The sequence below is a fragment of the Varanus komodoensis genome, unplaced genomic scaffold (genome assembly GCF_004798865.1).
Source record: "Varanus komodoensis strain SLA01 unplaced genomic scaffold, ASM479886v1 scaffold1, whole genome shotgun sequence".
In the NCBI taxonomy this organism is placed as follows: domain Eukaryota; kingdom Metazoa; phylum Chordata; class Lepidosauria; order Squamata; family Varanidae; genus Varanus; species Varanus komodoensis.
This window is the reverse complement of record NW_025335268.1, coordinates 97,665,951-97,689,915: the sequence shown is the minus strand read 5'-3', so window position 1 is coordinate 97,689,915 and position 23,965 is coordinate 97,665,951. Positions and strand designations below refer to the sequence as shown.

The following is a 23,965-nucleotide window of genomic DNA, read 5'->3' as shown; positions in this document are numbered from 1 at the left end:
CACATGCATTGTGCACCACACTAAAATATAACCAAAATTTCCATATCAAATTCTGGTTATCTGACAACCTGCACAACTTTGACAACTTTCAGTGAGTTTGCTTCTTGTTTCACTAATCTCTACAGATACTTATTTTGTTTTATTTATTTCATTTCTATACTGCCCACTAGCTGAAGCTCTCTGGAAGGTTCACAACAATTAATCAAATACAAAAGATACAATAAAAATACAAATTCAATAGGACACAATATACAATTCCAGTATACAAATTTGAAATAGCTAAAAATTGCAATATACAAAATATAAAACAGTTCAACTTTTAAAATATTTCCATTACAAACTAGACCTAATTAAAACAGCAGACATAACCCATCATATGCCATTAAATGCCTGGGAATATAGAGCACCCTTAACCAGACATCAAAAAGATGACAATGTTGGTACCAGGTGGCCTAAGCAGGGAGACCATTCCACAATTGGAGGACCACCACTGAAAACACTTGCCTCTTTTCAAGCCTCCCTTGGAGGTGGCAGTCAGAGGAAGGCTCTTGGACCTGCAAAAGCCAACATTTCCTATATGTTAATGCAATCAAGGCAACAAGCTTTGAATTCTTGTATGACTTTCAAGTAGCACCAAAACATGCCTATTCAGAGTTACGTGCCTTTCTCTTATGAAAGGATAATGTTTGCCTAGGTATGCAAACTCCCAGGTATGTATGCAAAATACCAAGACACAGCATGTGGAAAACAAATGAAAGAAGAATTTTAAAATTCTTAACAGATGCAAGAGAAGAATACTTGTGTTAAGAAGACATTAAACTCAGAATGAATGTTCAATGTTATCTTCTAAATATCAGGAGCAATCTTAGAGTCACAAAAATGTTTAGTCTCTGTCAGAACTTAAATTGCAAGCTACCAGTTTAACCATCTGCTTGACCACGTTTGTTTTTACACAGCTGCCACAGCAAAACTGGAATAACATACCAAATTTCAGAAGACTAACATTGATTCTATGTGTGCAAAGGTTAAAGAGTATACAACAACTGTTAAGTACAGGAAGAGAAGCAGAGTAGGAAAGTATTATGGGAAGCAAACAACAACAAAAACACTAGAATGTGTACACATTCTCAAAAAAAATTAGTGCACACAATTCAGTATCAGAGCACTCTCATGAGTTTCCTGCTGATCATTGATTGACAAACAAGTACATTTTTGTGTGAATTAACGGCAAATTGCAATGGCTGAATACTGCTTTTTTCACATCCTCCAAATTATACTAACATAAAAATCAGAAAATTCATATTAATTCAGTTTCCTATACACACAACAGGTTGCAGAATACTTACTATAAATTTGCTTTTGAAAAAGTAACATAAATGGAGATAAACTAAACCAATTGGGGCTGATCCTGAAAAACTGTCTAGGAGGTTCAGTGAACCAATTTGATAAATTCTTTACCAAATCAAGTTCCTATTTTTAGTTTCATATATTTTAATCACCTGCTGATATCTTTATCTCCACTTGTCCATACATGACTAAAGTATATACATATTCACTTAAATTCCCACTTCTCTGTGTGCAGCAATTTTGGCCTCAAAACTGGTCAGTACAGATCCAATGTAGTTTGACCGCCCTCAAGACCTGTCCACCTCATAATTTCTGGAGCTAAGTAAACAATTATGTACTGTTAAGCTGAAACCTATTGCAAACTGTAGCTTGGCATTACAAGTGAACTAACCCACTGTGCAGACTGCATAATTGAACATGAGCCACTATAGTTCCCAAAAGCAGAGAATCCCACATTCTCAGTTTATCTTAGTCATTTAGATGACTAAGACAATAATTTCAAGATATAACAAAGCTGCAGGAAAAAAACTTTGCAAATATAGCATAATTTCTTACTATATCTAACTTGTTCAACTATTTGTTTGAAAATTCTTTAAAAACCCTCATTATTTATCATTACTTTACACTGCTGACCAGAGATGTGCTGCCATAATGGTGCCTAACTTTCATACACACATCACACAACAGTTCCATTTGGAAAGCAATCTAAGCTACTGAAGTTATATAGGCAGCATCTAATTAGCAAACTGCATACAGCCAACAATGAATTAACTAAATTAAAAAAACCCAAGTGGTTAAATCATCTGATTAAAGGTTAGTCTGACAGGGGAAATCCTATTCTTCTGTGGAGTCATGCTTTCTACATCTTTTAATGAAATGAATTCCACACACACACAATTCCACCAACTGCAGCATTTTGACTATTTGTATGTATCACTCCAGCATGGATACTTAATTATAAGCCATATTATTATTCTCTCTTATTCTTTTCAAATTTAAGATGAAATATTTCAAATTTTAGTTTTTTCTTCTTCTGTGACAACTCTTTCAATTCATTCAATTGTAAACTCAGTATTTTAAATTGTATCTGTGTTGCTGAACTCAGGGAAGTTTCCTGATTTTTTCATCATAACTTTCAAGCTACAGTGCCTAAATTTTGCCACAGAAGAAAACTTCTAAGAGTTGTCATTAAAAGATTTGGGTATTGCTACCATACCTGTTCTTCCTTTTCAATATATTTAGACTCTGTGTGCATCTCTTGCATGCCAACGAGTGACCAACAATAACAAAATGACAAAGATCATCCACAAAGATCATTCACAAAAATGATCTGGAAATGAACTACATAAATCTGAACAGTTTAAGAATATATTATTACCTATTCCTCAACCAATTTTTACATCCTCCAACAGTCACTTTTTAAAAATATTAACACTCCCGTTAAGCTTATTGCATAAATTTTAAATTGCACACTTTATTTACAAAATATCTCATAAATATGAACTGAAATATCAATTGAAATAATGTAACATTCTTAATAGAGTACTACTTAAGGTATCTGTTGCTCAACCACAAAAATGAATATTGTAAAATTTAGATGGTTGCAAACTGGTAATATGAAACACAGAAAGAAACTATTAATTTTATTCTTGCTACTACAATAACGTTATTATTGTTGTTGTTACATGCCATCAAGACGTCTTTAACTTGTGGCAACCCTATGAATGTTTTTCAAAATATCCTGCCCTTGACAACCCTGCTGAGCTCTCATAATCTCAAAGCTGTGGCTTATTTTATGGAATCAATCTGATTTGGTCTTCTGCTGCTTTCAATTTCCCTACATTATTATCTTTTCCAATGAGTCTTGAATTCTCATGATGTGCTCAAAGTATGACAGCTTCAGTTTTGTCATGGATGCTTCCAGACTATTATTATTACAACTACATTTTTATCTACTGTTCCTCCAAGGCATGGGTCCTCAAACTACGGCCCGCGGGACGGATCTGGCCCACCATGTCCATTTATCCGGCCTGCACCACTGCCTGCCGCCCACACATGTGCTCACCGTGCAGGCAGGGAGACGGCAGCTAGCTCACTCGGAGATGGTTTTGGACTCGTTGGGAGATCCCCGAACGAGCAAGCCGCCACTGCTGCCCACCTCCCCTGCACACGTGCGCTCACCGCCCACCTCGCAGTGCAGGCAGGGAGGCGGTGGCTTGTTTGCTCGGAGATGGTTTTGGAGTCACTGGGAGATTGAGCAGGCGAGTGAGCCACTGCACGTGCTCAATGACACCTCACCAGCCTGAACCCAGGCAACCCTGTCTCACCGGTCCACACAGGTCACTGCCACCTTTCAACTGGCCCCCTATTGAAAAAGTTTGAGGACCCCTGCTCCAAAGGATTCAGAGCAGTGAACATAATTCTTCCTAATCACTACATTTACTACCAGTATGATGAGGAGTGATCCTGTATATACTTAACAGTAGTGGTAAGTATGCTGTAAATACTGGATTAACTTTTAAATCAATATGGGTATGCCACCATCTCACTTCAGTGTTTGTGCCCTTGCAAAAGTAAGCCCATATTTCTTATTTCTTTAGCCAAATCAAATTCCACTCAGATTATGACTTTTCCATAGATTTTCCTTCTGAAAAAGTTCAACAATTGGTCAATAATCTCAATACAGAAACTGAACCCAAAGTATGCTTTTTTCCTGGAACTTCTATACAATACAGGGCCTTTATTCTTGTATTTATTTATACTGCAATGATGATAGCTTCCTAATTTTTTCCAGAACAGAAGTTCTCTCTCTAAGGTAAAGAAGTAATACCAATTCACAGTAATGTTCCAGAAACCTTAAGAAAATAATAATAAATCATATACCAAATGTACATACACTGATTGGGTGACCTTGGCAGTAGCTAGGCTGCCATGGCCAGCTGTTCTGGGGCCATTAGCCATGAGCTGGTAACTGCAGCTCATTAGCGTTTAGTATTTACGCTACTGTTTGTAGCTGGCAGGCTGCAAATTGGGACCTTGTCAAATCATTGCTTGAGTGCCAGGTCACGCTCACTAGACATGGCATGGTTGACAGCACTGCAGTCCTCCAGTGTCAAGGGCTAGTTTTATGAGCTCAATTAGTGGAACTGGGAAAGACTCAAAATTAAAAGTTTAATCAGCAAGATGTGAATTAGGAATTAAAACGCTGTTTTGGAAGTACCCATCACAGTACCCTTTTTCGTTGTTAGCTTAAATATTAATGGGCCAAACATTCCAGGATCTCCATTTAAGTTTATGTTATACAGTGTTTTCAATAAACTTGTATTGATCAAGGATCCCACTCTGGTTGCAAAACTATATTTAATTATCAATAAATCTGATTGCACCCTTCTGAAAAAATACATCTATAAAGGATTTGGCCTGCAATCCTATACATACATTAAGATGTATAGTTGAAGTTTGCATTTAATAGCACTAGCCATACCATATTCTAGACCTTCAAACATACATATCTATTCAGTAGACACATATACATAGACAATTTCAGTGTGATTACACCACGCAGGAACCTAATTTCATCTAATGTGTAACTTTTAGACTTTAACATGGTTAAATTGGTGCACTATATCCAATCATGTGCCGAGAGGAAAATGCCCTAAAACTACTATAATATCCTCAGAGGTCAAGTCCCAAATTAATTTGCATCCTACAGAAATCCAACCTGCTAGAGGGGGAAGGAAACCAAGGTTCAAAGTAAGGTAAGAAACTGTTTATGTATATTTTCCAACCTTTTAACTCTATGATGCAGGTTTTTCTAATGAAAGAGTGTTGACAATGATATAAGACTTTACTAATATACTAACACAGTTTTGTTTCTACCTTGCATAGATCTCTTAAATGTATTTTATTCATGTTCTAACCTTTAAAACCAATTAAATGTAGGCTATTCAAATGAGGATTTTAATTTTAATGCTTTTGATGGAAACAGGAAGTATGCTGCCTAACCAGATCAAGTGTTATGCTCTTACAACATGTCAAATGAAGTGCTATTTAACAACTTATATCCTGATTCCCTAAATTGTGACCACCAACACACACTCTTAAGAGCAGTTGCATAGGTACCAGCAGCCAGAGAAACCCTGACATTTACTACACTGAGGCAGCCAAAAGACATAGAAACACAGTGAATCAGAAAGGGTCTCCTGGGCCATCTAGTCTGACCACCACCTCCAGCCGGCTCCACTCATGACATGCCTACCATGGGCATATCCAACTCTGATCCTTGGAAGAAACTATTCAATGATTAACGTATGTACTTTTCTCAATAAAACTATGTTGTTGTTCTTTCTACTTAATGCTAAAACACTGCAATTTCCAAGAAACTGTTTTATAAACCTCTTACATGTTCTGAAGAAATTCACTGAGGTTTTTTTTCAGACTGGATAAGGGCGACATAATATCAATGGAGTTACAAAGCAATCCTATGGCCTCTATACAACATCTACAAGGACACAAGATTTTTCAGTCCCAGCTCCACACTCTTGAGTACCCAAAGCCTCACTTTGTACTGGTGCAGAAAAAAATAACTGTGCCAACTGCAAAAATGACCTTAGAAAATGGGGTTTAGGCAGCAGGGGGGAGACAGGCACCACCACAATACAAGGTATCCTAGTGGTACCTCGGCCTCCTTCCTTCACACTCTGAAACAAAGCAGTTAGACAGCTAAAATCAGTCACCCAAGCTGCTTTGCAAAGCAGGAGCACAAAGGTAAGCTTCATTACTCTCCTCATGCTTTTCCTGCCCTGCAAGGATTGCCTAGAAGGTTACTGGGATCCCCATAGCATTGCCCCTAAATGGGGAAAACAGATATTAGTGCATTTTATAACAAAAACTGGGCATGTTATAAAGGATTACTTAAAAATTGCAGGGCAAAACATGATTTATTATGGTTTGACTTGATAAGGCTGAACATGAGGAATTAAGTTACTGACTGGCAATCTGAGATCAAGTGTTACAAATGTAATAAAGAGATATAAGCTATGCACTGAACTTCATTATTGTGACAGTTTTCAATATTTTTTACCATTCCATGGCATAAAGAAATATTACTCTGTATGGCAATTCTGCCTTTACACATGGAGTGCTCAGCCTAAAAATTAAATACAAAAATCTCTGACCTGGTTTGTACATCGCAAGAAGTAATTGTGGATAAGTTTCTCTATGAGGTTTCTCACAGCTCAGGCAACCACCATTTTGAATATCTGGAGCACACCATAAGTAGACGTGGTGAGAATGATTGTGGAAGTAGTTGACAAACTCATCCAGAATGCATGGCCTGTTTTAGGATTCTGGGCAGCCTATTATTCACAACAAAATATATATACAGATTTGAAAAGGACAAACAAAAGTCCACCATGTCCTAAATACTGGAAGTGGCTGACGCTACAAGAAACCCAGCTGATATATTCACTCATGATATTCACTCTTCAGGCCACTGTCTTCACAGAGATTCCCATGCAAATTATTTTGCATAGTGGTTTTGTATTGAGGGAATGGAACAGAAATCTATTAATATCATAGTTTTGTCTCTTGTTACTTAGTAGGTTTTTTTGCAGAACAAGAGGACATATGCCCAAAGTTCAGAATATGCTCATAGGTGGCAGTAAGCTCTACTTTATATGTACTTTTTCTATTTGTAGTATATTACACAAGTCCTTAGACCATGGCAGAAGTAAAACAAGCATATACAATCAGTTTAAAATAAACCTGTCATAATACATTCAATTGATTAAAATTAATATATTAAAATCCTTGAAACAGGTTAATATTACTAAGATGGAGACAGATAGAATAAGCCAATCCCAGTGGCGTTGGTAGGGCTATCAGGCTACAAGCGTGCTCTCCAAACATTTGCTGCACAAACTTCTCTCAGCATCTAACAGCCTTTGCTGCGAACAAGGCAACATTTTTGTATCATGTCAATTTGTCCCTTGAAACAGGAAACCCAACTTTTCTTTCTCTTCCCACTATGTCATTTTCTTTAGGAAGGGTTCTAAATAAAATTTTCTAATGTCAATATATAACTTGCAATATAGTATGTAATGGGTCAAATTTTCCATGTCTGCAGGTGCACAGTCTATTTTGAACAGGAATGCCAGGAAATCTCCCCAGTTTCATCACTGACTTCATTTCTTCAAAATGTAGTCTGGCAAAAGCTTTCTACTGTTCCATTGTCATAGGGTATATAAAATATTTTTCATAATGATGTTGATGTTTTGTTCCTGCCAGCCATTTGCCTATTTTAGAGGATGTAATGGCAGTTATATTGGATTGAGCTCCTATATGCAAAACCCTCTAGTGTCCTTTCCCCTTGGATTCAACACGAGTACGAAGACTCCAAAATTTGGGAGTACTTTTGCAAAATTTTGCAGTCAGAACTTTTCTTATAAAACAGTTGCTTTCTGTTCCTCTAGGCAGATCTTTGGATGCTTATTTTCCAACATCTGATTGACTCTGCACAAATAATTTACCATTCTACTCATTCTATGCTCTAATTATATAGGATGGAATAGATTTGGCAACTCCTAAGATCATAGACAAAAAACAGTTTAAGACTCCCTCAGTTTTAGTCAAATCAGCAAAGCCACAGATTTCCACACCAAAAATTAACATTGGAATCATCTTTGCCTCGAATGTGTTTAGAATTGGGCATAATGCCCCAGGAAAAGTGAAATTCAGCAGTCCATTTAGAGATTATAAACCTGCAGCTGCTTTTAATTCTCTTTTTTTGTAGTGCCCATGATCCTTTACTTGCCCTCTAACTCTTTTTCATTTATAAACCATTTATGCACTTTTTTTCTTTAAATCCAACTATGGCATTGGATTTAGTGCGATTAATGTCCAAATAATTTTCTGTACAATAAAAACTAACCAGTCTTAATAATCTTAAACCAACTTTATCACCAATAAAATCCTAGAGTATGTGTAAAGATTACAGATCTATTTAAAATTTGGGGCATATGATATTTCTAGTTATGCAAAAAATCATCCACATCATTCATTCATTTAAACAACTTAATTTATATAAAAATTAAAAAGAAAAGGGACTAATATACATCCTTGGTTACAATTATAGGTTACAATTAGCTGTGAAAGAGCATAACTAGAACCCATCCAAACCCTCAAGTAGGTTTCTGAATATAGCATAGGAGTCTCTGATCTTTGTTTGAATTCAACATTATCTCCCATAATCATCTATTTATGGAAGCAAAAGCTGCACTGAGGTCAACAAAAAGTTCTCCATTTTGGTGTATATTTAGTTATTAGAGTTTAGTTATTAGTATATTTAGCTATTATTGCAGGATAAAGCAACTGTCTATAGTACATCTACCTTTCCTGATCTTCGGCTAGCAAAATGTGTTCATCTGCCTGCTCCTCTACTTTTGCAAAAGATACTTAGCATACATTTTGGCTGGAATACCAATCAGACTGATTGTTCTGGTTCTTAGGGTCCTTTCTGTTTCTTTTCTGTACTGAGACTCGTCTTTCAGGACACAGCCTGTGTTATTTCTATGTATAAGGAGGCCTGCCAAAAGAGAAGCCCACTAATCTACATTAGACAAATTTGGGTGGCAAAAAAATCCTCTCCTGGTGCCTTGCAGTTTTTAAGCAATTTAATCTCACAGGTTGAGACTGGGGACCATGATGAGAGACAGTTAACGTCTTAAGTCAAAGATTGCCCAATTTTTTCCAACTTCACCATTTTAAAATAAGTTTGCATTAAAAACAATTCCCATGTTTCCACTGATACTGCCCTGTTGGACAAAAAAGGTTTTTTATTTCTCTAGGCCTACCAGAAATTAAATGCTAAAAATTGAGTGAATTTGCTGCCAGCTCTAATTCAGACCAAAATTTATTCTGTAATTTCTTGACTGAGTTTTTTTGTTTTGTTTTGGTAATCTCATCTGTTTTAACATTGTACACTGTTCCATACAGGCTAATGAGGCTGGTACCTTACAAATCTGTCTTCTTAAACTTGCTTTTTGTCAATCCATATTCTTTATCAAATCATAAGGACTTCATTGGTTTTGTTTCATTTGACATTAACTTGGTTGTCAAAAGAGGTCTCAAATGATCACATAAGTTCTGGTAAGCTTGTAGGGTGGAGACTATGCTAGAGTCAGGGCTTGAGATGATGTTATATAGTTATTTACGCATGACTGAATTTTGAAAAACATTTAATTCCATCACACAAACCTTTTGCCATTTTAATCTTCACTCTTGATGAAATTCCAAATTCTGTCCTAATAATTTATCTGCATCTGTAACTGGCCTTAAATCTGAGTCTACTGCTACCTTCATTGTAATGGGCTGGTGGACACTATCTTCCTTGGGGTTAACTGTTACCCCAGAGGATAAATGTACTTTCCCTTTGGAAACACAGATGTAATTGAGAACACTACCTGAGAATACTGAAAAATAGGTAAAAGGATACCCGATATTGGGCTTGTTACAGTCCAATATCTGCAAACTAAACATATATGTAGTTTTAAAAAGGTTTATATAGGTTTGCGCCAGTTTTATTTACTATTTAATCTCTCAAATTCCAATAGTTAAAATCGAAGGTGCTGTCCTTCAAAAGGCCACATTTCTCTGCAACTTTGGATCTTGATAAGCCCATCCTAGCTTTAAAGTCACCTAACAGTATTGTCAGAGCACTTGGGAATCTTGTATTCAATTCTTCTAATAGTTGTTTGAGCTACAATCATCTATCTGAGTTGTAATACTAAGAAGAGGTTGGCGGTATATAGGCATGTAGCAAGATTATTGTCATATCAGCAGCAGACAACTTTACCAAAAGAAAGTTAAGGGAAGAACCTATACCATCAGCCATTTCTCGATTGCATCCCATCTCCTCCTTAACTAAAATAGCTAGCTTTCTTATGGCTCTTCCCCTATTGAACATTCTCTGTGCTGGTTTAACCCATGTTGTAAATCCTGGTAAATATAGCTTATCATTTGCCACAAGCCAGGTTTCTTGGAATGCTGTTAATTCATGAGGTATTAAATATTCAATCAAATCCTTATTATGTACTTTAGATTTCTATCCAGATATATATTCCAGGGCAAAATACTGATGGGATTGTAACTGCCTTTGTTACAAGTCTTCCTCTTCAAGGGGACCCTCCTTGTTTTTCCCTCTATTGGTGCATCTTATAAAAGGCCAAGCCAGTAAAAAGTTGAGTTGTCAACTTATATGACTCAGAATAGTCCTAGCTGACTCTGGTACATCCTCCAAGTATTCAATTTTATAATTTTGTGAACCTGTCCTGCTGACATTGGATATTACAGCAGCTTCTCCTGCTACAAGAGCAAGAGTATTTGCTAAGTAGAGAGCAGGATTTGCTAGTCTTTCCAGAGATCCTATCAGTTCCTTTTCCAAATACTGCATGGCTAGCTATGAACCAGACTTTGGGTCACAGGATCTTGTGCTAGGTGTAAAAGTTGCCACTTCCCCACTAGTACTACTCTGTACAATTTTACTTAAAAGTAAGTACTTTTTAAAAGCAAATCTCTGCAGTATGTGCATATATGAAGCAATCTGTCCAGCTCTATCCCAGTGCTTTCTAATCTAGAGCATCTCCTTCTCTACTCCTATTGCAAGTAACTGAATGTGGTGAACCAAAGACCTCTACAGCTCTATCAGCAGCATTTTGTTTGGGATACATCTACCAAGCCCAAACTGGTGTTACTCAAAGGATCTCTCTGGATCTCCACTTTCAATACAGTATTGTCCTGAAAATCTGCAAAAAGAACACAAGAGGTATCTGAGAGGGTTCTCTCCCCATCATTGGAAATGTCTTTCCCTTTATCTGATGTTTCAAATACTTCTTGCAAGCCACATAATTTCTTTAAATAATGTTTGTCAAGAATTCCAAGGGAGGAACAGATTTTTTATACAATCATGCAAGATGATTAAATTAGGTTGCTTTTAAGATGTCTTATTAACTGAGCACAAATAGCCTGAGGTAGAGCTACATTTTCAAAATATCTTGATCCTGCCATAGCATTTTTAGTAAGGATGTCCCTACTGCAAAATACCCAAGCAGCTAAATCCTGATTTTTGAAGGTGACCACTGGATGTGCACAGATGCCATTATATATTCATTCCATATAAGTTGTTATCAACTGAAGTAAGGAACTTGAATACGAATTATTTAAAATTTGTAAAAAGTGTAATTTGCACTCATTCTGCATAAGAAATTCCCTTTAATTAAAAAGGACTAACTTTTGGCAGTTCAGCACTAATAATTCCAATAACTATTACTTACTACTGCCTTTCTCAGGCATGGCTCTGGCCTCAGGGGAGCAGATGACCATGGGTCTTGCACTGCTGAGAGCCAGGAGTGCTCATGGTATTTCATATATGAGGACAACACAGGCCTTACTTTATATTCAATTGGGGAACTTCTAACATTGTTCATTTTTGTATTATTATAATTCTGTACCCTCTGTTCTACTTTCTGTTTAGAGTAATTGACAAGCAGTTTGAAAAGTTTCTTAACTTCCCCTTTTCTTATAGCAATAACCTTTTGAATGTTTGATTCCCAGTCTTCTTTAGTTTGTAGTCCTTCATTTTCCATGCCACTGTTCAACAAATCTTCACTTCTTTCTGTCCACTACTATTAATTATAAATTTGTGTCCTTTGGAGTAAGTGGTTGCTGAGCTAACATCAGTACCTGAGCCAGTTTTTTTGTATGACTCCACAAGTACAGTCAGTAGTTCACTACATACAGACAAATAGGATTTAATATATCTAACGTCTGACTATAGTCAGAGATAGTCGTCCTTTAATTAGAAGATTGTCTCCTTTCATTATCTTGCTGTGACAGGATATTTATTTATTTGATTGATTGATGGATTGATTGATTGATATCCTACCCCATTAGCCAAAAAGGATTACTGTTTCATTTGATGTACTATGAACAAACTCAGAGAGTTGTTTTAGTATCAACTCATTTAGTAAGTCATCTTTTTCTGAGGACTGTGGAAATCCTGAAGATATATTTGCCCCATCATAATATGGCTCAGATTATACAGACTTCAGGGGTATAACTGCCTGAGCAATGAAACTTGCTGATTGTGTGAGATCTAGAGATTCAGACACTTCAGCATGATATAACTCGGCTGCCAGGCTAACAAAAGGTGGATCCTCCAGCAATTTTTTGTGGCCTTAGGCACTCCCTTTAGGCAACTAGTTCCAATCTAGTGTGGAATTTGTGATATATGATCCCTCAGATTCATCCTCATTGTCTTCCACCCTTGTTGTAAGGAACTGTATAATTTTTGTCTACTTTTCCCAGTCATTTAAAGGAATGCTTTCAAAAATAAGTATAATCTCCAGGGTTCTGTAAGCCTTTCTAGCTAGCATAATTCCTTTAGGGTGTTGTAATCAGTGTAGGAACAAACAGGTTACTGCTTCCCTGGCTGTAACAAATGATAGGTACACCCACTTTTATTGCTTTAAGCTGATATTTCAAAACTTTACAGTCTCTCTAATTACAACAATCTGTTTCTCAGCCTTCTTCCACAATACTTGACAGACTTACCAAACTTCCATGTCTTCAGGTAACAGATCTGAGAGCCCTTGGAATCATCTCATAAATTAATCTGTAAATAATGACAGATCTCTCATGGAAAGTTAATTAAGAAAACAGAATTGACATTCTTTTTCTTGACTGCTAAGGATAACTGAGTATAGCCAAGGATCCAGCAGTTATGCTCCAGTTGTGGCAGAATAACAGAAACATTTGATAACAAAATCAGTAGTGGTTTGTTTCAGTAACCAGCTGAAACAAAACACTGCAAAGCTAAAGCAGAAAAATGCCAAGCAGCTTCATACTTTATAAATGAATTGTGTCAACCACCAATTAGCATGCAGTTATTCATGGAATAGATGAATTACAAAATAGGAAACCTATTTTAAGGAAATGATTAAAATCAGAGCAGCTGCTATACAGAAACCATAATAATGACTTTGAGAAAAGAAATGAAATTTGTGAACGAGAATACAGAGAGCAATAACTAAATCACACCAAAATAAGGAAGAGAGGTATATAAAGTATTTTCAAAGTTGTGCTTCAAGATGAACAGAGGCACCTTAGAATTAAGATGCCTGCCTTCATCTTAGAACCACTTATCCTGAACAGTAGAGAAGTGTTGATTCTCAAGCTTGAGGGGTAAGTACGTAAAAACAGCACACATTTATTTTTGATCAACCAGCACATCCCATTTCCTAGAAGGCTTACACACTGGACAGTATTCACACTTTAAGACTTGGAACAAAGTATATCACCCAGATATGACTGTTCAACTCTAAACAGAGTTCAAAGGAGAGGAAACTTCAATACCCTCAAGTAAATGCCAGAACACTGAAGCTATATGATGCAGGTGCCTTTCCTGAGAAACAGGTTATTCGTTCATACTCAGCAATCTGCTAGTGTAGTATAGTAGCAAAGAGAAAGTTAAACAAGAATGAGAAGGAAAACTCAAAGTATCCAGGTCTACTGTTGCAGTAGATAAGGAAGTCACAAGAACTGCACAGCAAGGCTGTAAAGGGCACTGAGAAAGCAGCTGTACAATGAAGGGTCTGTGCTAAGTGTGCCAGCTTTACAAAATTAGTGTCAAAACACAAGGCATTTCAAGCTGAATTCTTGCAGCAAGCTAGAAATAGAAGGCTTTGGATTTAGGATCATACATGCTGAGAACAGCCAGTGATGAAAAGTGAAAAGAAAGAACGCCAGCACTTTTAGCAAGGGCTCAGGCAAACAGGATCATTAAAAACACACTTGTCAATTGGAAGAGAGGCAAGTGAAGAACTGCCCACAAGTTTCTTTCCAAACCAAAGCTTTTATGCATTCCCTGCCGTTGACCTCAAGCCAAGTCTCTTAGCTTTTTACAAATGAACACACCCAGCTTCTCTTTAGTGATAGAAGAAACCTCTTTAAACAGTACTTGGATTGGATCTGTTGTATGGCAGCAACATGCACTGCATGTTAACAGGCTAATAATACCGTAACAGTTCTTGCACTATCAGCAATAAGCAGCAATAAACACATAAAGGTATAATTCCATTCTTTCTCAAGGGCCAAGTGTATTGTGCACCTTTGCCAGAGCACATTGTTAAATTAGATATAGCCAGCAGAACCATGTTACCAGAGAATCCAAATCCTAAGAGTTTAAGAAAGCCATGAGGCTTTTCCATAGTGAAAAGCTTCCTATTCCCCTAACATGGGTTTTATTACTCCTACATTCTTCTCCAAGTTCCACCTATGACTATTCACAATGTTATCCTAACCAATTTGTACTATGAAAAAAATCAGTTGAAAATTAGATCCATTAATGCAAATTAAAAAGAACATATATTTTTCTTCACATCACTGAATTTCTGGCAGGTAGGAAAAACAAAAACTACCCATAGCCTTGCCAACATACAACATGGAGAAGACAGGCAATCCATGAACTCAGATGTTAGTGATACTATCTACAACAGGCATGTAGAAAGACCCACCAATTCACTCAACAGGTCTGTTCCCACATCACACTAAATCACACTGGCTTCATGCACACAACAGGGCAAGCAACCCTGCATGGTTATCATAGTTCATTTTTTTACCCAAGAGATGATCAAGTTTGTACATTATCACGGTTTCTATCCTCCCTTCTCAGTCCTCCCACCACCCATATCCCACCAGCCACTATGCCTGAAATTTAATCCCAAGGTGCATTGCTCCCTGCATGGATTGCCTGCCTCTTCCTCACTGATCCTCAGGTAGAGAGGATGGCTGGATAGAGCAGCTCCTGCAGTTGCTGTTCCTTCCAGGGAACTCTGTGTTAGTTGCATAGCAGGACTATGGAAACCATGATCCAGAGTTCAAACAACACAAAAAACAATGGTGGTACCAAAAAAATATAGAACAAACCATTGTTTCTTATGCTTACAAAAAACCAAACTTGCCAAGCCACGATGGGGTTCAGACAACCCAACAGCCCAACAATGGCTTGTTAGGTTGCCTGAACCTAGCCACTGAGAATAAGCTATGGTGTCTCCGTTGTTCAACCAATAACCCTACTTATACCCAAGTGACAGTGAGGACTCTAGCTTGCCATGGTTTGTTCCCTTGGTTTTTCTGTCCAATCCCTGCACACATCCCAGGGACTACTGAAGCACAACTTCTTTTGTATCCTCCTCTTCCCTGCAGAAGGAAACATTTCTTTCCTCCCTTCCCCTCACTTCTGATTTCTACCCCTTTTCTGAGAAATTAGTATATTTGCAAGTTTTAAAAAACCAGCATTTGGCAAGTGCACAATTGATGCATTTTAGTGTTTCACAAGTACTTCAATGACTTCATAATTTTAAAATTATTTATAATTTATAATTATTGGGTTATTTGCAGGTGTACAAATGGATCTGTAACCCTTTATAAGTTTAAAGATTCATGGGACTGCTTCAGTAATGAATGACATGAACTCATTTGCATTTACATCTTTGTAAATCAATGATGATAAATATGATGATGCATTTGCTCACTTGTGAAGCTCTATACAAAGAAATAAAAGATTGTGACTGCACTAAGTACAGTCACAAATGTCAATTCTGTATTGGTAGAGGGAAGGACAGCATTAATGAAGAAGCAGGAAGTTGCTGAGCTTTTCAATGTTCCTGCCAGGTAGGTCTGTTGTCCATACTAAAAAGCCACTTACAATCCACACTGCCAGGGTCATACATCATGACAACTGATCCTCAACAACTCAACAATAAGCCATGGGTTCTCAGGATAGTTAACAAATGACACTTAAGCCTACATGCCAGGTTCAGGCATCTTGACAAGTCATGCTGACACAAACAAGGCTCACAACCTACTGTTGTTTACAATGTCATGCAAACCCCATCATTATCATCTCATCACACAGAATAGCATAAACAAAGCTCTTTTTCTAATGCAGTGTGCTTCTCAAAATACAAGCCTTCGAAACGCATTCTGCCTTCTCAGTTTCTTAACTATAGCCATCTCCTTGACAGGCAAGTCCACAGGAGTCTCACATGTTGTTGTATGTGCGTGACACTAATTTAACCATGGCATCAGAAGTCTAGAATGGGGTAAATCCAGACTCTTTTACTAACTGGACAGAAGGAAATAATTGTAGCAACTAGGTGCTCCTATGTGTTCCCCACACCTCTGCAGGTTCCATAGTTAGCCATCTAGTGATATTTTATCTGTTATTGGAAGAAAAGTCTCTTAGGCTTTATCTACTATAAGATCCCATCCTGCTTCCTCTAAATGCATACCTTATTTGGAGGTCTTTACCTCATTCTCAAAATGGGAAGAGAACCACTTTCAGAATCACTGTTCCCTCTCTCTCCCTCACTTTGTGCATATCTGTGGGTGTATGTGTGTCTGTTTCAAACTTGCACTTAGTCAAAATATTAAGATTAACTGAGCTTAAGAGATGCTGCAGTTCTCTTTATGTCATTTCAGTCTAAACGTTACATACAGTCAAATTATTAGTAGTATAGCAGCACCAAAGCCATAGGCTGTAAAACACAAAGATACGAATTCCTCTTCCCAAACCAGTCAGGGGCACATACCCAGCAGCAGCTTTAAATGTCAGTAACTTTTTAATATAGTTTTATATTATTAGTCTTTACAGTACTTAAAGTTAAACTTACAGCAAGCTTTTGTTCTTCGCACCAACTCAGATCAGAAGCAATTTCGGTTCTAAAGATCAATCCTATACCTCAGCAATATGATATGAGTTTTAGAGGAAACAGGTGTCATATTCAAAACCTCCCTGAAGACAAGCCCAACACTCTGTTTACTTCAGCAAGGGTAAAGAATGAAGTTGGGAAAAGTGCAAAGGTCATCTCATTTCTGCTACTGAAACAGGTATTACAATAGCTTCATAGAGTGGAGGGAAAGAAGCATGAATGGGAATTTGCAAGTGCTATGTTACACAGGTGTTTTTTCAAGCATCCCCGACTAAATCTAAGTAGGCAAGAATCACAAATGCAAAACCACAAATATATTCACACCTGCATACATTACTTGAGAAACAGTTATTATAAGACAGAATCAATAGCAGTTTAGTCTGTGACACTAAGGTACATTTTTGAAAAATATCCCTGTCAAATCTGTCCAGCTTCTATTTTAGGAAAGAAATGACTCCATCTGTAGTAACAAGTCTGGAAATATTTCATCATATTCCAGTAAAGACTTAATGCCATACTGTATCACAAAACAGGATTTAAGAAAACTTTATTTCATGAACAAATGAGGCATTTATTCTACCATAAGCTTTGCAGGATAGTGTAGCCTCTAGAAAATATTGAGGCTTTAAATCTGTATTAATTGTACTAATTCAATATACATCTGAATGATGTTGCATGCATAACTGTTTGAATAAGCCTTTTGATGCCTGCAAGGAAGCTTTAGTAGACATATTACAATAATTTTCACAGCAATATCTTTCACTTCTACAATGCCACTAAGAGCAATCCTGTGCATGCTGACTCAATCCACATGTTCAATGGGATTTATCCTCTAGCCAATGTATTTGGGTTTGAAATCTAGAATAACAAATAACAAGATTGGGGGAAAAGAGCTTTTATATTTGTTTTAATTTTTTAAAATTCCATTTTATTTTTCTATCTCAGTCCTTTGGATGTACTTACTGTATGTATGCATGCATTATAAATGATATCCTACACAAGTATTAGCTCAAGTAGCTTACATTAATCAAAATTACAACATAAAAGCCACACATTGAAAGTATAATAATATCAGCAAATTCAGGAAGCACAATGTTTAATAGTATTGTAAAAGTGAAAGCTGTTGCTATATAAATGGAATATCCATCAGCTTCAGATTTAGTTTGCAATTTGGTTTGCCCACATTTCCTGCTCAGAAGCTCAGAAGTTACAATTCAGCAAACAACCTAACTAGGTTACAAGTCTCTTCTCTCTCCAACCCCTCTGGAAAATGGCTATCTAAAATGCTTCAGATTACTTCAGGATGCACATGACAAGTTTCCAAGAATGTATTTCCAAACAAAGTACCTCATTATCTGAATTAAAATGTTCCAGAACTTCCAAATAAAGTTGGGTTACTTTTAAATGGAAAAAGCTAGTATATACAGCCAAAGTTTAGTGAGCCTGATATTGCTCTGAAATCTAACCAACATAGTTACTGCCTGGAAATCAGAAACTTGAGTGTTAAAGTTCAGCTACAGTTCAAGAACTACTCTAAGAACAGGTTAACTCCAGCACTACCTTGTTTACCCAAGTTGTAAATGCAGTCAGTAAAGACAGTCAGTAGAGCAGACTACCTTCTGCTTAATTTGATCTGAGAAAGTTTTATTACAAAATTATTTTAGATGCATAGCCTGCTCCAACCTGAAGGCTCAGGGTGTTTAACACACATAAAAATCAATAACACAGAACAATAGCTTATCTTTCACTATGCCTTCCAAACTTAATTCCAAACCCCAAATAAATAGACTTCAAAGATGCTCAGGACTAGTTTGCAATGAGAAGAAGCTTCACAGCTGATGGGCAATTATTAAGGAAGGGTCAACTGTAATTTGAGAAACAGATCATATAAGAGGATATCCTCAGTTTTTAGAGATCATAATAAGACACAAGGGCATATATGGCAGAATTTATATAATTCATGTGGAACACAATGTTCTTTAAAAGTAAGTGTCCATGTTTCAAGTCAATCAGAATAAAGCACCACATGGTGCCCTCTCCCTGCAATATGAAGGCACCCAACTCCCTGGAGAAGAGTCTAATGCTGGGAACAGTAGATGGCAAAAGAAGGGGACGGCAGAGAATGAGGTGGGTAGATGGAGTCACTGAATCAGTCGGCGTGAGCTTGTGTGGACTCCGGGGGATGGTGGAGGACAGGAAGGCCTGGAAGAATGTTGTCCACGACTTTGCGACTAACAACAACAGACCTTGAAAACCTGACAAGCACATTGTACCTTTCTCAGCACTAAGAGTACAACAATAATACACTGCATTATTAATAATTTGCTTCCCTTTCATAACATCTAAAATCAGCTGCCTCAAGCACCACCTTCACTCTACCTAACAATAGCACCATCTTCATCACTGTTTACCATAGGTGGTGTATCATGACTGGGAACCATCCTAATATTCCCAGTGGAACTTCTGAAGTACATACATAACTATCAAAAACTGACCAAAATAATCCACAAGTAGCAATAAACACCGATGGTATTTTATAACCATTTTGCATGTTACAGCAAAGAATCTCACACATTAGGCACTTTTATGTATGAATCAGTTTAAAACCCACATATAGATCACAATGCAAAATTACTTTTGGCTGCAAGTACAGTATACCTACAGCGTACGTGTGCTAGAGAGCCAGGGTGAAGCACAGCCTCCAAGCATATCTATAGATAGTGAAAAGCCCTAATCTATGACCATGTTAATATCTAAAATGATAATTATGTTTTACACAAGTGTGTTCCATGTAGACATTTGTGCCACCAGAGCTCAGACATCCAACCATAAATTTCAAAAAGTTATTTCTTCTATAAAATAGGCACAGTACTACTTATATGCAAACACAGAATTCACCTTAGCAGTTGAAGTGGAGGTTGTTGAAATTTAAAAATTGCTTCCAAAATCCTTGAATTAGAATCTAGCACTAAAAAGCATGTAATTCATTACTATTTCCTGTGCATTTCTAAATGTACTTTGGGGCAAAAACATGAAACTTGGACACATAAACTTCTCCTGTTTCATGTGAAATTTGTCCAAAACTTATTTTACTGTACAAACAAAAAATGTGTTTAATAAGGTACATGAGGAAGATGCCTACAGAAGGGAGCCACAAATCCATATCACATATGCAATAAATTGGTTACGGAATAATATATAAGTAATGTCTTCAAGAGAAGCATGAAGACATAGAAATGAGCATAAAAGCAGGTCAAAGCCTATCATTACCAAGGGAAAAAATGAAGGGAAATGGCTCATTCTGCTACTCTAGTTTCACCAATGTGGTATTGAGCACAGAATTCAGCATCCCAGGAAGCTCAGTTATACTTTTAAATATTAAGCAAGTATATAGCTTAAAGCTTCTCTCATGCATTCTCCTTCCCCTCTCCCATCACCACCATCCCACCTTTTTTGAATTCTTCAAGCATGGCATCAAGCTTGGTGTCATTGAAGACAAAGTGCAGTGGATGATTATAGAAACGGGTGATAGTCTTGAGTGGAGTACAGTCATCAGGATCCACAAAGGCCAAGTCCTTAACAAAAAGAAGGTCCACAATGTTGGAGCGGTCCCCTTCAAAGACAGGGATACGGGTATAACCGCTCTCCATAATCTCAGACATAGTGTTAAAATCAAGCACAGCCTCAGCAGTAATCATGAAACAGTCCCGAAGTGGGGTCATTACATCTTCCACTGTCTTTGTACGCAATTCTAGTGCCCCTTGAATAATATTCAGCTCCTCTTTGACCAGGTCATTGTAGGGATCAGTGACCCTTAACATCTCAAGCAGTTTCTCACGATTATAGACAGTACCAATTTCCTGCCCTAAGACACAGTCTAGCAATTTGCTGACCGGGTAAGAGGCCGGGAAGGTCATCATCATGAAGAACTTGGTGAGGAAGATGGTGTTGGCGCCTACGGCAAGGCCGTGCCGGGAACAAATAGCCTGCGGCACGATCTCACCGAAGATGACGATACCGATGGTGGAGACCACCACGGCCACCAGTCCGGAACCAGCGATGTCATCGAGCAGGATGGTAAGAGTAGTGTTGACCAACACATTGCCCAAGAGTAAAGAACAGAGCAAGTAATTGCCCTGGCGACGCACAGGTTCAATACGTTTGGCATAGTTCTTCTCTTTTTCCGTCCCACAGTTCTGCACAATACGCAACTCCATAGGATCAAGGGCCATAAGTCCCAAGTTGAGTCCACTGAACATTCCTGAGAGACACAGCAAGAGGGAGATGAAGATCACCTGAAGCCAGAAGGGAAGCAAGAATTTCTTCTCCTCTCCCACAATCATCTTTGTGTCCTCACCATCATGATAAATCCAGGTGGTCTCCGTCCATGGCCCTCCATCAGGCCCAATAATCCCCCCTCCACCACTGCTGCCCCCAGAAGAGCCCCCTGGGCCCCCCAGAATAGCTGGGGAGGATACGGAAGTGCATAGGTAGTAGGACTTGCTCTTTTCCGTTTTGCGCAAAGGCTTGATATCGATCTCGATGATACCAGAGGTGCGTCGGTTGAGGGTGATGTGAGGCAGGATTATGATGTCCGAAGTGCGAATGCCGCAGCGTTGTGGGACGGGCGAGGTAGAGCCGACAGGAGCCGGGCCATCTTCTTGCTCAGCCGGCGGCCGCCTGCCTTCTCCTTCTCTCCAGCGCTCATGCTCAGTAAAGGCGATGCGGGACCAAGTCTCGTTATTGATATTTTGCCCATAGACCCGCAGCTTGACATGGGTCCTCTCGCTCACTCGTAGCACTCCTTTTTCCATGAACGACACATCGTCTGTGTCCTCCAGCCGCAAGCCGATGATCACAGTCTCCTCAGAATCGGACGCACCGGGCAACAAGGAGGTGGCGGCGGCGGCGCGCGGGGGCTGCTCTCCGAAGCAGCGGCTGAGGAGAATACCCAGCAGCAGGGGCAGCAGCAGCGGCGACCGCGGTAGAACCCGCGTCTCCCTCTCGCCGCCTCCCCCCGGGCCCGCCATGAGCCAGGCAGCAGCCGCGGGTAGAGGTGCGGCCATATTCCCAGTCAAGGGAGGTTAGCACTACCAGGGCCACAATAAACTGAGCGGCTTCATCCCGACGACACTCAACGGCCAGAGCTAGTCACCAGCCCCTCAAGGGATGACAGGAGACTGCCGGGCCTCGGCCAGGAGCAGCTCCAACCCCTACCCCTGAGGGGAAGGGGGGAGGAAGAACGAAGCCCGCGGGTGCGCATCCACCAATCAGGTGAATACAAGCAGGGCAGCGCGGGGGGGAGCAGAACAAAAACAATTGCCCAATCACAGAGCGAGCACAAGAAACGCAGGGGGGTGAAGACTAGCTAGCCGGCCGGCCAACCGGCCGGCCGCCTACTCCTCATTGTGCGCGCTGTGTGGAGCCGGAGTGGGAAGCAAAGCGGAATTGCAGCTCGCTCGCTCGCGCGCACTCAGATCAAAGCCGGTTAGAGGTTTCGTCGAAGTGGAGGCAAGAGCGTGGAACGGTGGGAGACGAGAGCCCGCACGCGCCGCCTCAGCTACAATAAAGGCTGGTGAAGAGAACCTTCCCCGCCCCCCTTTTCCAAATTAAGAAAGCGCGTGACTGCTGTGTATGTGAGCTCTAGCCGGACTGAATAAGGAGCCAACGAAAAGGGAGCAGAGCGGAGATTGGTGAGAGGAATAGCCAATAGGATCAGGAACTTTCTGCCGCTTCCCGGCTCCTCTTGAGATGTCAGCCGCGAAACGACCCCGTGAGAACCGTGCGTCCCACTCCGTTCATCTGTCCTTCTAGCACGCCCGTGCTTGGTACCTTTTAAAACGATTTGTCGTATATCTGTCAGCATATTCTTTCTGTCAAAACAAGTCTTATCAAAAGCAGCATTTTTTACTCCTCTGGAAAATATTTTAACTTAGGACGATTTGTCATAAAAAGCAGCAGCCCCTGTTGGTCTAAGTTGCTCCAGTTAAAAATAATGCAATACAATACTCCTAAGCCCCAGAGACAGCAAGTCTATTCCTCCCTATCCTGAAAGCTATTGTTGTGACAAAGATATATAAGAAAGAGCAAGTAAGCCAGCTTTGGATCAATTCTTCTGGAGCAAGAGGTAAATGGTTTTTGTATTCTCTGTGCATGCACTTTACTCTGAGTGAAATATTCACATTTGTATTGGTCTAAATTTCAGCCTCTGGCAGAAATAATGACAGATTTTATTTCCCTGGGCTCCAAGATCACCGCAGAAGGGGACTGCAGCCAAGAAATTAAAAGATGCTTGCTCCTGGAGAGGAAAGCTATGGCAAATCTAGACAGCATGTGAAAAAGCAGAAACATCACTCTGCCAACAAAAGTGTGTATAGTCAAGGCTATGGTTTTCCCAGTTGCAACGTATGGCTGTGAAAGCTGGACCATAAGGAAGGCTGAGCGCCGAAGAATTGAGGCTTTTGAATTGTGGTGCTAGAGGAGACTCCTGCGACTCCCTTGGACCGCAAGGCAATCAAACCATTCAGTCCTAGAGGAGATCAACCCTGACTGCTCTTTAGAAGGCTAGATACTGAAGATGAAACTCAAATACTTTGGCCACCTAATGAGAAGGAAGGACTCCCTGGAGAAGAGCCTAATGCTGGGAACAATAGATGGCAAAAGAAGAAGGGGACGGCAGAGGATGAGGTGGCTAGATGGAGTCACTGAAGCAGTTGGTGTGAGCTTAAGTGGATTGTGGGGGATGGTGGAGGACAGGAAGGCCTGGAGGAATGTTGTCCATGGGGTGCGATGGGTCGGACACGACTTCGTGACTAACAACAAGAAGAAATGGGAATGGGGGCATGTTC

The 23,965-nt window shown here is 39.2% G+C and overlaps 1 protein-coding gene across 1 annotated transcript in view; it reads right to left on the bottom strand.

Annotated features, from left to right (window-relative positions):
- CNNM2 (cyclin and CBS domain divalent metal cation transport mediator 2) overlaps window positions 1–22,183 on the bottom strand; it is a 138,240-nt gene extending 116,057 nt beyond the window's left edge. The window contains exon 1 of the mRNA XM_044437832.1: window positions 20,566–22,183. Within this exon, the coding sequence (XP_044293767.1) occupies window positions 20,566–22,183 (1,618 nt within the window). The remainder of the gene's footprint in view (window positions 1–20,565) is intronic.
- Window positions 22,184–23,965: the final 1,782 nt, after the last annotated feature.